This window comes from Zootermopsis nevadensis, unplaced genomic scaffold (assembly GCF_977971745.1).
Source record: "Zootermopsis nevadensis isolate Lab colony 2312 unplaced genomic scaffold, Znev_1.0 Znev_ptg000002l, whole genome shotgun sequence".
NCBI classification, from domain to species: domain Eukaryota; kingdom Metazoa; phylum Arthropoda; class Insecta; order Blattodea; family Termopsidae; genus Zootermopsis; species Zootermopsis nevadensis.
Genome location: NW_028259134.1, coordinates 1,035,992 through 1,050,269, shown reverse-complemented (window position 1 = coordinate 1,050,269; position 14,278 = coordinate 1,035,992). Strand labels below are relative to the sequence as shown.

General features: G+C 39.3%; 1 protein-coding gene across 1 annotated transcript in view; it reads right to left on the bottom strand.

Annotated features, from left to right (window-relative positions):
• The window catches only part of Wnt6 (Wnt oncogene analog 6), an 85,542-nt gene extending 77,604 nt beyond the window's left edge, over positions 1 to 7,938 (bottom strand). Inside the window, exon 1 of the mRNA XM_087357749.1 lies at positions 7,461 to 7,938. Within this exon, the coding sequence (XP_087213875.1) occupies positions 7,461 to 7,528 (68 nt within the window). The 5' untranslated portion in view covers positions 7,529 to 7,938. The remainder of the gene's footprint in view (positions 1 to 7,460) is intronic.
• Between the last annotated feature and the right edge of the window lie 6,340 nt (positions 7,939 to 14,278).

Sequence of the window (14,278 nt, the reverse complement as noted above, 5' to 3'; positions counted from 1 at the left end):
AGTATATAAAATTCTGTTAGTAAGCCTGGGGGGGGGAAGACCTAGGCACGCGTGCCAGGATAATATTTACCTTTTAAAACCCAGTGGTAACTATATGTACCAGCGTTTCGCATGATTCTCAGAATAAGCGAATTCTTTTGTAAAAAGCATTAACCAGTACTAACCACGTCGTCTTGGTAATGGAAAACGTTGTGTTTTCTTTGAGGTGTGGAATAAATATGTAGGATTAGTGGTTTTCACAGCGGTGACTGTGAAGATGGCTGCATCCTAGGTTGTTGCACCGTGTAGTCTGGTGGAAGTTTACCGACGTTTCGGAGGTCCTTGCTGCCTCCATCACCAGAGCGATCAGTCTACATGACGCAACAACCCAGAAGATAGTCATCTACATAGAATAAATACTTTTGAACAAACTTCGACTTCAATTAAATGAATCTTAGGGAAGTGTTGAAGGATGATGTGGATTGGATTTATCTGGCTCAGGAAAGGGACATTGAAGGCGGGGAAATTTTTTCGCCAGCTGATCGTCTGTTGGTTTACCCAGAAGATCTCTGCTCCAGTTTATTTAGTCGGAAGAAAAAAAATGTCAGAATCAACCATCATGGAGTTGCGTATCCTCGTGGCAGGCAAGGTGTAGCCTGAAATGCGTAAATTCGCTGGGGAGACTGAACCGCATTAAGAGAATTCCAACAGAAGACGGTCAGTTTTACTGCCGAGATTCAAATTTGGATTCACGTGCACTGCTTCATGTTTCCTAAAATTAGTTATGAAGAACACCAGATCGTGCTAACGTTCCCACGGCCCACATTCTTAAACAGGCTCAAGGCAAGCTACTGAAAAAGCGTCGTTAAATAAACTACAAATAAATAAATAAATAAAGAGGTGAGAACGGTCAAGATCTACAAAGCCTTTCCTGCTTCTGCAACGTCAAAGAAAGTACCAAGATTGACCAATTTGTTGAATGAACGGCAGGGGTTGTCTTTAGCGACGCAGAACCACTGTTCTCTTCATCACAACGTCCAGACCGACTCTGGTGTACGTCCAGCCACGTGCCCTATGGAAACCGGAGTTCTTTCCAGAGGTTAAGACAACCGAAGCGCGACAATCACTCACCTTCATCCACTGACCAGATTATGATGTGTGGAACTACTCAGTCATCATTCATTCATAATTCATCATTCATTCATTCAACATTCATTCATAATTCATCATTCATTCATTCAACATTCATTCATAATTCATCATTCATTCATTCATCCATCGTTCATTAGTCGTTCATTTACTCAACATTCATTCATCATTCATTCAACATTCATTTAACATTCATTCATCGTTCATTCATCGTTCATTCGTCGTTCATTTATTCAACATTCATTCTTCATTCATTCCCCCACGATTGGCGCGGCGCGATGTGTAATTCTATTGTTTCTTTCGATGTTTTCTACAGAGCAAAATAAATCCGAACGAGAAGACATAGCGCAGCTTGTGAAGCATTGGGAAACAGGTCCATGAACCTATTTACATGTCAGTACAAATGTTGATCTATAATGTAAACAAAATTCCAGTTTCAATCTTACCACAAACATGAATAGGAATTACTAATTAAACATAGGATGTTATTAAATTTTTAACATCGTGCAAAAATAAATAGTTCGTTACGAATAATAAATATCGACCATAGGTTTTTACGATGCAAAAACTTACTCTTGAAATAAGTATAAATAAACATGTATTTCATCTAACGAAAACAAACGCTTCAATTTTGCGAAGGCAGATTCATTCTGAAGATGGAGGCGATAGGTTCTCTCGAAACGCCGACAATCACATACATGACTCGAAAAGACACAACCCAGAAGAACGCGGATGGGCGGTACTTTATTTGTCTTGGCCTCTCTTCCCGATACGGTTTCTTGAAAGGAGGATAGTGTTTCGGAACACCCTATCGGCGTTTTCAAATCTTAGACAGACCAATAAGGAGCTCGGAATCTGGTAAGTGAAAGTATCAGAATTTCTTCATCACACGTGGCCCGGAAATGAATGTGTCCACTTCACTACCTGAGCGGAACTAACATTCAGGGCATCTTACCCCCTCCAACAGCTGTTCAAAGAACAAATTTTTATCTGCACGAAAGACTTAGAATAAAATAATATTAAGCGAAATAATTATAAAACCTTAATAGGGCAAGTTAAATACAGAAAAAAATGTAGGTCTTTCGAGGTTTAAGAATGTTGTGTGTTAATCTGCATCTATAAAGTACGCTGTAACTTGTAACAACATTTCTGCGTTTTGCCCACAGAATTAATTTGCTACCTTTGAATGATTCTCAAAACAATCAGCGGTCATTTCCCTGAACAGCGCTGACGTTAGTATTGGAGTAACGCTTTTTATTTGAAACAGGACTTGGGTGCTTAAATATACTTTACGTTAATTAAATACAGTTTATCCTTCAAAAGCTTCGCTGCATGTTTCAAATACATCGTGAGCTCCAATAAAACTTGAAATACATGAAGTCTAAGATTTTATTATAAATTTTGAAAATATAAACTTATAAATTATGAGCAATTCAAAATATCCGCTGGCACTGAAGATCAAAGAAACTCCAAATGTTAAGTTTCAATTCAATATCTAAAAGTCTGTTAAGAAACATTTTCTCTTTCTATAACGCATTCAATTTTAAGACACATAGAAATTTATTGATAAGCAAAAGAACCAGATCAAATCTATAACACCGAGGCTTTCGACACTTGTTTCAGACTTTAAAGTATTCTCAGATGTGAAATAGGAATTATCCATAAAATATAAAATTATGCACACAAACAAAAGTGTTTAGACTTTAAAAAACACTTTGTGCCAAAGGTTTTTCGACCTCATAAGGTCATCATATTAATTCAGTCAATTAACATCTTGGGCCTTGTGCCGCTCGGACACTGGGACCGTGGGTTCGAATCCCACTCAAGGCATGGATGTTTGTCCGTGCTGTCCTGTGTACAGGTAGAGGCCTTGCGACGGGCCGATCCCTCGACCAAGGAGTCCTAACAAATGTCTATAGATCAAACAAACCTCCAAAGAGAGGAAAAGAATGGGTCTATTAAAATCATACAGTTTTTTATGTGTAAAAAAGTTTTGTTTGTACGCATAATTTTATATTTTAGATCTACGACACTGCACGGTATGCAGCGTTTCAAGAATCATCCCGACAAGCAGTAGCCTATGTTACAAGATCATGTTCGGTCGCCTTGAAATTATGTTGGAGCGTGGAGTGTTTCAACAGAGCTTCCTCAGACCCTGTAAACACCACAAAAATATCTCGCACTTTATAAACGGTCGGAATTGCACTTCAAATCTGTTTGGATCACGGCAAAATATACATTAGACAGCTCTGTTACTCTATAGTTTAAACGTTATGTTTCAGCTTACGCAAATAGCAACCTCATTATGCCTACAGTATAGACAGACGCTAGGCCTATTATGAATTTAAATCGTATAAGCATCGTTCATCTCATCTTCATTTACTCCTGACTACCCTCGTCCCGCACCGAACGTCGCACACCTCTTTTTCTATCCGTGAGGTCCCGTGTTAAGATTTGTCATGGTTTTCCGTCCCTGCAGGCACCTAAAATCAGCCCTCGACTCCTTCAGTTCTGTACCCTCGACGAAGTGCGTAGGATGAACGCGATCCGGAAGAAATTTTGTATGGATGTTGTGGTGTTTTACACGACGAGAATTACGGGTAAGGAGAGACGTGAGGTAGACACTGAGACGCTGCGATATGATAGCCAAAGTGGGAAAGAATTTAATGCCTCCAAATGCACTTCGCAAAGAATGCACGAGAAAAACTTGTACTCCGGTCCGGTACGGAATACATTTTCCTATCGTTTGACGTGAAATAGTCCAAGGTACTAACAGAGACGTTTAATGATCTACAAATAAAAAATGACAGCTCTCATTTAGAATCAATAATTTACCTTCTTCCACATAACAGAATAATCTCAGTGCACCGTCATTAAATTTTAAAAAAATATATAATTTTTTTAAAATTTATGTACATGATCTCTCTCATTAATATCGCCGGAAATCGATAAATTGTTATATCGATAACTTAATTCCAGCTGACATTTTAGTTACTCAATATAAATTACTTGTTAAATTTGCGTTTCCAAACCTTCGACCCCTTCCTAATAAATTAGGAAGCGTTAATTGATCCATAAATATATTTCTGTCGTTAATTACGCCTAGACACAATTAAATGTCCACATAATGCGACTATAACCCCCGTTTCTCAAACTTTAAGAGATCTCAGGGCGGGTTCCTTCACGATATTCGCTAACTGAAACTGCGTTCATATCCGAGGCGATAATATTTTTCGCGAGAAGTTGTGGAAACGTTAAGAAACACTGTCATGCCAAGAAGCGTGTCATTTGGAAAATCTGACAGAAATTTCGGTAATTAATGTCGCCATAAAACGACTGAACTGCTAGCAACACGCTCTACGTAACCGGCTTCTTAAATTACACCGACCACTGCGGCAATCAGAGTAACACTCGACTAAATCTGGATGCACTTTTGTGAGTTTATCGCATAACTTATTTATCGTGACTCTCAAGAGGTCAGGTCCTCGCGATCACAAGACCCCCGTCTGTCCCTAATCGCGACTCCTTCGCTGTATTTCGGTGCCCGTAACGCGAAGAACTATGGTCCCTGCAGGCCAACAGTTGACATCGAATGCCTCGTGCACTGGCCTACACGCGCGCACAAAGGAACGTATTACGATATTTCCACTTGGAATTAAATGCGTACTAACGGTAACTCAGCCTAAGACGGCTTCTTTGGAAACAGAAGGTTCAAAAGGACCCGGTACCTTTCCCTTCCCGATCCAGCCCACACTGACACACCTTATTTCCATAACATGCTTCTAATATTATCGATACCATCTTTGTCTAGGTCTTCCAAGTGGTCTCTTCCATTCAGGTTCCCTAAATGCAAAAATGCTCTTAATTCCATCGCGATTCGCCACTGTCGTCATTTTGGATAATGAAACATGAACTTCGTTTTCTGTTAAGTTCACTTCTAGAACAAGTACTTACTAGCACACGACAAAACTTCGTCGTTTCTATTTATAATTTTTTTTATGTTTTAATCCAATTATTTAATCTCGTTAGCATAGATCAAAAACTGATAATCACATATATTAAATTTTCTCTCTGTTTCCCTCAACCTTCCTAACGGTGCAAATTTTGAGAAAAGCTGAATTCTAAATTTTTCAGACATGTCTTTACCTAAACTTAGGCCTATTTTAAACACATTTTAATCCGGCTAACAAATTTCATGGGTAGGCCTACACAAAATTCATTAAGAATATTGTAAAGTACGCCTCTCCTAATTACATTACATTTTATTGAACTCTGTAAATATCTTCAGAACGTCAGTTTTTCCACTGCATTTCAATTTCTTTTTCCAGAATATCTGAACAATGGGCAATCTGTTCCTTCAATGTCAGCACCAATGATCCGGCATCATTACATATGTACATGGAGTTAATCATTACATCGACAGATGACTTTTTCATAAAGTTTTCATTGTGGAAGTCATTCTTCGATATTCCAGACAGAACGAAAATGTTTATGGCTCTCAGAACATCCTGTTTGAATCATTTCTACCTAAATTCTATAAGTATCTTGTGATTAATAAAATTTCATCTTTTCAGGAGCAATTTCAGCCTTAAACTGATAGTTCAGGTAAACCACGTTAATATTAAAATTTTTGTTTCAGTTAATTTTCTTTTTTAAAGGTCAGATGTCGTTACGTAAAATAACTTAGACGGAAAGCTCGTTCAAAAATTATGTTTCTCCAGTGGATTTTGTTTTGATTACTTAGAATTTAAGAGGTTTCAAAAACAATTATTTCCACCTCAAGAAGCAGATGGGGCTGCCAGACAATATTTCGAAACGTCCGTTCTTCTATCATCACTTATGAAAACGTCAAAGCAGTTCGTTCCACGATGATGCTTCCGGTGTTGTGTTGTTTGATTTGACTCATAAATAATTAATATTTTAATCCTGATTCAATTGATGTAAAGTTATCAAAACGAGTGCCACATTGAGAAAGCTTTTGTGCGCCACTAATGAGTGGTAATTTCAGCTCAAAATAAAACTTAGAGTAATTGAATTCATTTGATCGTCCTGATAAAAATAATTCCCGGGATAAAAACAAACTTGCACACAAGTTCAATTAAATATATTTAATTTCTGTAAATGGGAAATATGAAATTTCTGTGACCCAGACAGCCAGGATATTGCAAATACCGAGCACCTAATTGTATCTGGTTTTTACGTAATACGCAGAGGACGCGTTATCGTAACAAATATTCGTTACAACTGATCAGAGCTAGAAAATTTTTAAAACATCACTTTCATGATCACAGAAACTGAAGCTAGTACTGTGATAATATTAAAAAAAGTTAAAATCAACGACACTTAACCCGTCGGTGTTTTTCGACGGGACTCCTGCCCGTTCTATCGGCCACTAAGAAGTGTTGTTGTCTGAATAAACATTTCACTTACAGCACAACAGATGTAGCCTATAAGCTAACCTGGTTCTGCGATTTGACGTAATTTGATATATTTGTTTTTAAACATCTGAGTTAGCATTAAACACACCGAGTTATGCCAATGGCCCCCTTTTGACAAGCGATACACGTGGAGTAATGCGAAACAACATTTAAGCACCAAACGGAATTCACGTCACAAAAATGATCCTTTTTGACTGTCCTCGACGTCGCTCTCAGATCACCTAATGCTGAAGGTAATAAATGACCTTCAGTGTAGTAACTTGCAAAACAAAGGAATAAAACCCCATTTATTAATCCCTCAATCACTGATTCATAAAAATGATTGCACAGAAATGATAATGTAATAAGAAACTGGATGTTCTGCGTTGTCAGTTGATAAATGAGGAATTTGAAACCTGAATTTTTTTAAAAATATTTACCAGACATGATTTCCCTTCTCCCGGTAAGAAACATTATATGTTCTGAACGATGTAGGCCGATGGTCATCCACTTTCGTAACGTGATTGGATGCAAGGGGTCGGATTACGATCTCCCTGTCGTAAGAATGTCAGCATTCAGATAGGTCTGATTTAAGGACGCGACAGATCTCGGGGCCAAGAAATAAATCCGAAGTCTCTCACACACAAGCTGATTCACAAGCCACAGTCAGTGATTAGAAAGACAATACATCTCGTTAAATATTCAAGCCTGAACACGGATTCGTCTTCGTGAGTCATACACAAGCGTTGTCATCTGTCCATAAACACTACGTGAATAAGGAAGTATTATTGCCAGGTCGTAAAAACGGAGAGCGAAGCACACGCAAGTCCTGTTCCGAAACGCCACTCTCGAGAAAATTGTTATGTGGGGGTGGGGGTGGGGGTGGGGGGGAGGATGTATCTGAAGATCACTTACCACCAATGTCCTGTTATGGGCGAGATGAGCAGAAGACACACGGCTAGGAGAACAGCCCGCATGTCCATACCACACCGGGGCGGAGGCCCGTAGTTGCGCGCGACCGGAGACGAACCCAGGCGCCCTCAACCGCAACCCTCCCCGCCCCCCACACTCCCTCCTCTACCCCCTCCCACCCACCAACGACGTCCCTGAAGCCGGACACCACAGAACAAATACCAAAAAAACACACGTACACTCACTCAAAACGATTCGAAAGAAAGCAACATATATATAAAAAATTATGGACACCTCCGGTAAGGTATGTGGTCCTTACCCCCACCCCATGTCACTCCTCCCCCTTCCCACCACCGGTCGGAAAAAATGCAGAAAAAATCGCCCGCCGTTGTGTTGCGAAGAGTCAGGACGCGGTCCATTCGACCCGCGTAGCTCCTCACCTGACGTCGGTTTGAGGAACCCCCTTGGCCGCGGCGGTGAGCGGAGAAACAGCTGAGACGGAGAGAGAGAGAGGCTTTGCAGTCGCCGACCAGTAGGCATGCGCGCGCTCGAGGTCCCAAACAGCTGCTGCCTCGGCAAGCTAGCGTGTCTCATTGCCTACACACACACACACACAGAGAACATCTGCTCCAGTGACCTCCGACCTGGACACTTCTCAGTTTTGAAAGCACGTGATCCTATCTGATTTCGTTCGCCATCTTGGGACAGCTGTGGGACAGGATCAGACTTGTTCGTTGCGGGCGCTGACAGACTCTTCTCGTGGTACAAACGCTATCTGCAGTTCTGTCAACATTCTCGGTTTGTTTTGGGGGTAAAACCATGGCTTCCTCGCATTACGAAACAGGCCTAGTTTCACGTAATTAATTTCGTAACGTGGCGCCAACGAGCGCTGTGGACTTTGTACCAACCGTAATGTCGTATTTCTCTGACAAAGAACACTGCAGTGACACACAAATCTTCGTGTAATTAATATCACCAACGTAAGAAGTACAGAGGATTCGTCTTTAAAGTCATCTAAAAATTTTTTGCAGACCAAATTCGACGCACGAGTGACGTGTCTCAGCCCCTGAACTCTGTCGAATATCAAGGACCGACCGCGTTCCGTGAATTTTTAAGTTCAGCGTTGTGTACAACCAAAATAATAGGACAGGTTTATGGACTATGCGGCCTAATTTAAGCGATTACCTTGATATTTTCCTGCAGAAATTGAGGGAAAACCACAAAAAAAAACTCTTTCAGGATAGTCAGTCTCCAGACTGGGAATTGTAAACGTGGACCTCCCGAATTGGCTTCATGGCAGGAATGCTAACCACTCGACCGGAAGAAAACAAAATTTTAAACGTTGTCATTGGGACGTTTTTGAAAGTAGCTCTCCGTACAAAACAATCGACTCAGGTACAATTTATGACATGAAACTCCCAGACTCAGACCCAATACGAACACACTCCTCCAAGTGTTCCTGCATATCTGCGACAAACTAGTTTGTGTGTTAATATTATTTCATTTATCTTACGTGGATCCATTCGGGAAAATATCGTGTACAATTTCAGATAAATCATCAGTAATGAAATAAGTTTAATTTTCTTTATCTGGTTACATTTCGGGGTTGATTTTATAGAATACAATTTTAAAACAAATGCTCAAAATATTATCGTCAATTTAAGACGTTGATAAAAATGCACTTTTGCTTTTGAGGTCTCAAAATCAACTTAAATACGGCGAGTAAGTGATTAAAGTTTTCAAAATTTTATGTGCACTTCTACATATTTCCGACGAGACAAACAGCGAAGAGGGTGGCCCTTCATGGCTCGCGAGACCTAAAACATTCTGTTTTGAAGACGCGCCCCCCCGCTCCCAACTGATCATTAACAAATATTTAACTGAAAAAAAAGCATGGCTCTTGGCCAGAGACTAACAAACGAACGTGGCCTGTTTCTCGCCAGCTCCAAGCTGTCTGGAGCTGACACTCCACTCTGTGCACTACTGACCGACACAGCTCGACTGAAAACAATTTTCTTCCGAAATCCTGCGCCGTGCAGTCTGGAAAAAGTCTCCCGAAGTTTAAGTGGTCTTTGCTGCCTCCATCATCAGTGTATTTGCTGACTCAGGCATGGATTACCACTGAAACGTAAACTAAACTTGTATTCGGGAGTTCCCGGGCTCAAATTTCGGCCCGAGGACCGAATATCCTGAATGGGCTGTTTCGTGCTTTTCCTCAGTCCCTCCAGGCAAATGTCGGACTCTCCCCATAAATAGGACCACGACCACACCCTTTCCAGCTCCTTATCATCCTTTCATTCGATGCTATATAGTCTGAGCTAGTACAAGTTACTGAGGTTGGTATTCTTCTCTGAATGTCTTTGGGGAAAGATTTCTATTGGTTATTTATTTATTTTGGACTGTATCCATCGTCTGATGATATTATTAAAAGTAATTCAAAAACAACAACGCTTCGAAGGCTGGTGCCACAGGGAGACACCTCCGGTAAGCCAAGGTATTCCCAATAAAAAATCCAACAGAGCAGTGGTAAACAAACCTGGGGTACGCGTACCCCCGGGGGTACGCGAAGACATCTTAGGGGGTACGTGAAATTTAAAAAATATATATATTATTTTATGATAAACACTGAATAATCAGTAATGTAATTTATTTAATTTATTTTAGATGTAGATTATATACTACGTATAACTTGAATTATACACCAACAACTTTGGGGGTACAAAGTTTAAGAGAGATTATATCTGGGGGTACGCGAAGACATCTTAGGGGGTACGTGAAATTTAAAAAGAATATATTATTTTATGATAAACACTGAATAATCAGTAATGTAATTTATTTAATTTATTTTAGATGTAGATTATATACTACGTATAACTTGAATTATACACCAACAACTTTGGGGGTACAAAATTGAAGAGAAATTATATCTGGGGGTACGCGAACAAAAAAGGTTGAATACCACTGGTCTAAAGCATGCGTCTTCTCCTATAGCTGATGACGAAGGAAGCTTCATCCTTTGCAACGTTATAATATTTTAAGGAACTTTAAGAAATTTCAACAGATGACAGATGAATTTTCCCCTTCCAAAAAAAATTAGCAATAAGATGTATACTTGGGTTGTGGAGACAGCACAAAATCAATCTTAACTACAAAAGCAAATTATGATGATTGTGATGATAACAATAAATTATAAAGAAAAAATTGGAGAACAAAATAATGCATGGACAGTATCTCCGAAGTTTGGACAGACAACTTATAAGCACAGAAGACACGTTTCTGTGGCTAACAAGAGGAGATCTGAAAGCGGAAACTGAAAGTCAGTTTATAGCAGCACAAGACCAGGCACTGAACACAAAATATTATGCAGCCAAAATATTATAAAGTAAAGATACAGACAGCAAATGCAGATTATGTCAGCAATTTCACGTTGTGGCTGACAAAAGAGCGATATATACAATGACACGATCTTGTGTGTTCTCAGTTACATTTTGACACGTGCAGGAAAGTTACGATGAAGCTAGGAAAGAAACATTGGTATGAACACATCCCGAAGGCAGTTCAATTCAAATTAGGTATATAGACGCTGAATTCCGACGTTTCGATATTGTGCCTGACTTATTTCAGCAAAAGCAACGTAGTCTTCTAAATTACGAGTACAGAAGGAAAGAGAAGCTGATAAACTACAGATTGACCGAAATTTCACACAACTCGTATTAGAATATTTACTGACGGATGTAAAATGCATTTCGATTGGATTAATAAACACAAAATATCGCTGTGACTATAAAATATCCCACGCAGATCGCGTCATGTTGTAACCTGCTCACGCCAGTCCGAGGTGCAAGGATGTCTTTTTCATAAGAGCAACGAGTGTTCATTTTCGAACACTAATTAGCGTCTAAAATTGAAAAATCGTTATTAATAATAAGATACAACATACAAATTTTCTAACCGACTGCATGGGAACTCTACGCTACTCTGAAGTTATTTATGAAACAGACGGAGCATGGGACAGATAAATGCACACAAAATTTTAGTCGTGAAACCTGAGAGGATGAAATAACTTGGACAATATGCCTGTAGATGGTAAGACAATGCTTTATTTATTACTGACCAGCTAAACCATAACCAGCTTCTGAAACGGACTGTGCCGCACGTAACTAATCAATTAAGGATGCTGTGATGTATCAGATGAGAATTCTTCGTTTCGTCTTTTCCACTTCAAATAGCATATGAAATCGACACAGTTTCGGCAAGAATAATAAATATTGAAGTACGTGGTTCGGCAAAATGTCTTCAGAAGTGACGGTCTGCCCCAAAAACACAATAACAATTGTAGGATCTGAGGTTTACAAGGCGGTGAGTCTGAAGATGTCTGTTGTAGCGCCATCAGTCACTGAACGTAAAAGTATAACTTCATTGTTATGTTACCTTGGAAACGTTAATTGTTTACTTAGCATTGTTGTTGCTTATAAAACATTACATTACTTAACCTTACCTTACCTTACATTACATTACATTCAGCTACCACAGACCCATCTTAATCGTAACTAATTCAAGTTGAATAAGCAAAGTCTTAATCAAACTTATCTCAATTGTAAAGCATGTATAAAGGAAATATTTAGAATAAAGCCAATATATAAACTTCCTTTCCGTATAGACGTATTTACGTCAAATTCTCCGGAACCGTGGTTCCACTGACAACTTTTTTTTAGAATCGTGGAATACCGGGTGAGATATGAATTGCGATGCGGCAGTTGAGGAGGACTGCCTTCCTTTAGCTGCCGGACCGCGGTCTGCAGGAAGCGATCACAAAAGACAAGACACTTGCCGCTGTACCCTCCTGTAGCCAGGTAAATGAGCTGTAATGTGAGAGCAGCAAACGGGAAAAGAAGACTGTTTTCCCTTCCCCGTCTTTACCTGTAGAGCTAAGAGGTTATTGTGTTCCAATGATCCTCTGCACTTCACTCAAGATGTGCACACAAAGAGCTGTCACCAAACCAGAGTGTGTATACAGCTAATGTTCGCAGCGTTTCCAATCTGAGCTCACACTTTGCTGCCTAATCTCAAGTCATGAAATCTGAAATATATTCGATAAGCACAAATCAATATTTCTGGCACATTTTACAAAGATTGCATTTGTTTTAAAGTACACCATTCTACAACAAGGACAAAACGAATATTACAAGAGACTGTCTAATTTCTAGAGTAAGTGAGCCGTCAGATCATTAAAATTGAAGGGGTGTACCATATAAGAAAAAAGCGGTACCTGATTATTACCATTAATCACCTCAGCACTTTGCTGTGATTGTTATGGGAGTAGAGATTTCATAATATTGAATTTTCGCACCTGACTTTGCCAGTAAACTGAAAGTAGACTCACACATTTACAAACTCTTTTAACTGAGGCGATTACTGTAGTGTATAATCACACGTGGCGTGTGTTAATCTTGGTTAAAAACCACTGTACATTTCACTTTCAATATAAATCTCTTCAATCTTATCATTTAAATCAATCCACTAAGTCAACGAATAAAAATTATCGTATTGTTAGTCTGTCAGATATTTCACTGTTAGCATACATGTATAATACGAGGTGCGATCGGAAAGTTTCAAGACTGTGTCAATAGAGGGCGAACCGGATGTAGTACGAGCTTCTGCCGCTAGGGGGTGCGGCCTACATTCATAGTGAATCAGTGTGCCAGCCGGCATCATCGAATTAGCATTTGTTTCTTAATTACGGGCGTTTTGGTAGTGCATTACACCGACCCTCCTGCGATTTCGGAATGGCGTGTGCATCGTACATAAATATCTAAAAAAAATATCTTTAAAAACTTTAATTTCTTTAATGTTTCTCATGTACAATGGTATCTAATTTACGTATCTGAGAAAGAACGTGATTTTCGAGATCTACCAAGTAGCCAACATATCAAGTAATCAGTTCTGATAAGCTTAATAAATAAATTTTACTCGTACATGTAACTATCTGTACTCTGCTACATAAGTTACCCATCATTTATTTACGCGAACAAAAGTTATTCTCATGCTTCGTCTCTTGCAAGGTCAGTTAAAGGGTTTTCAAGATAGGTTTTAAACAAAGTTGAAATCGTTAAGTGGAGAGAATTTCAAAATCAACAAATACATTCAGCATAACTGAAACAAATGTCACGTATAACTGACTGGCTCTTGGATACCAGTGACGTGTTTCAATAACATGTAACACGTAGTGGAACAAAAACACATCAACAAACACTACCAGCGAACGACTGACTTCACTCAAATTTTGTTTCATCGTTGATTGAACTAAAACTCCAATTAGCATCAAGTTTATTTTGACACCTTAAAAGAAATAGCTTATTGGTGAATTATAATAAACTAACTCTACACAGAAGAATATTTCTCGACAAGCAAGCATTCCCTCAATTGGTCAAGAAACTACCGTTCATCGCCCTGATGATGGAAGCAGAAACGACCTCTGAAACGTCTGTAAACTTGCCAGACTACGCGGCCCAACTACCCAGAAGACAGCCATCTTCGGGATAGCCGCCGTGAGAAGCTGAAATCTCATTGAGAGATTGTCAGTTTTTTTTTAAATAAAAACCCGAAAATTATTTGTCATATTGACAGAAGTTTCCCTCCTGAATCCGCACCATAAGGTCACAATTCTTTAAGATTAATTTTAATGCATCGTTTGGCTGTGAGACGTGGTCCATCTATTATATAGAAGGAAATATTTGTGCTAAAGGTGGATCGAGTACGTAGAAAATTAAGAAAAGTCCTTTAGACCAGCGTTTATCAACCTATGGTACGCGTACCACTGG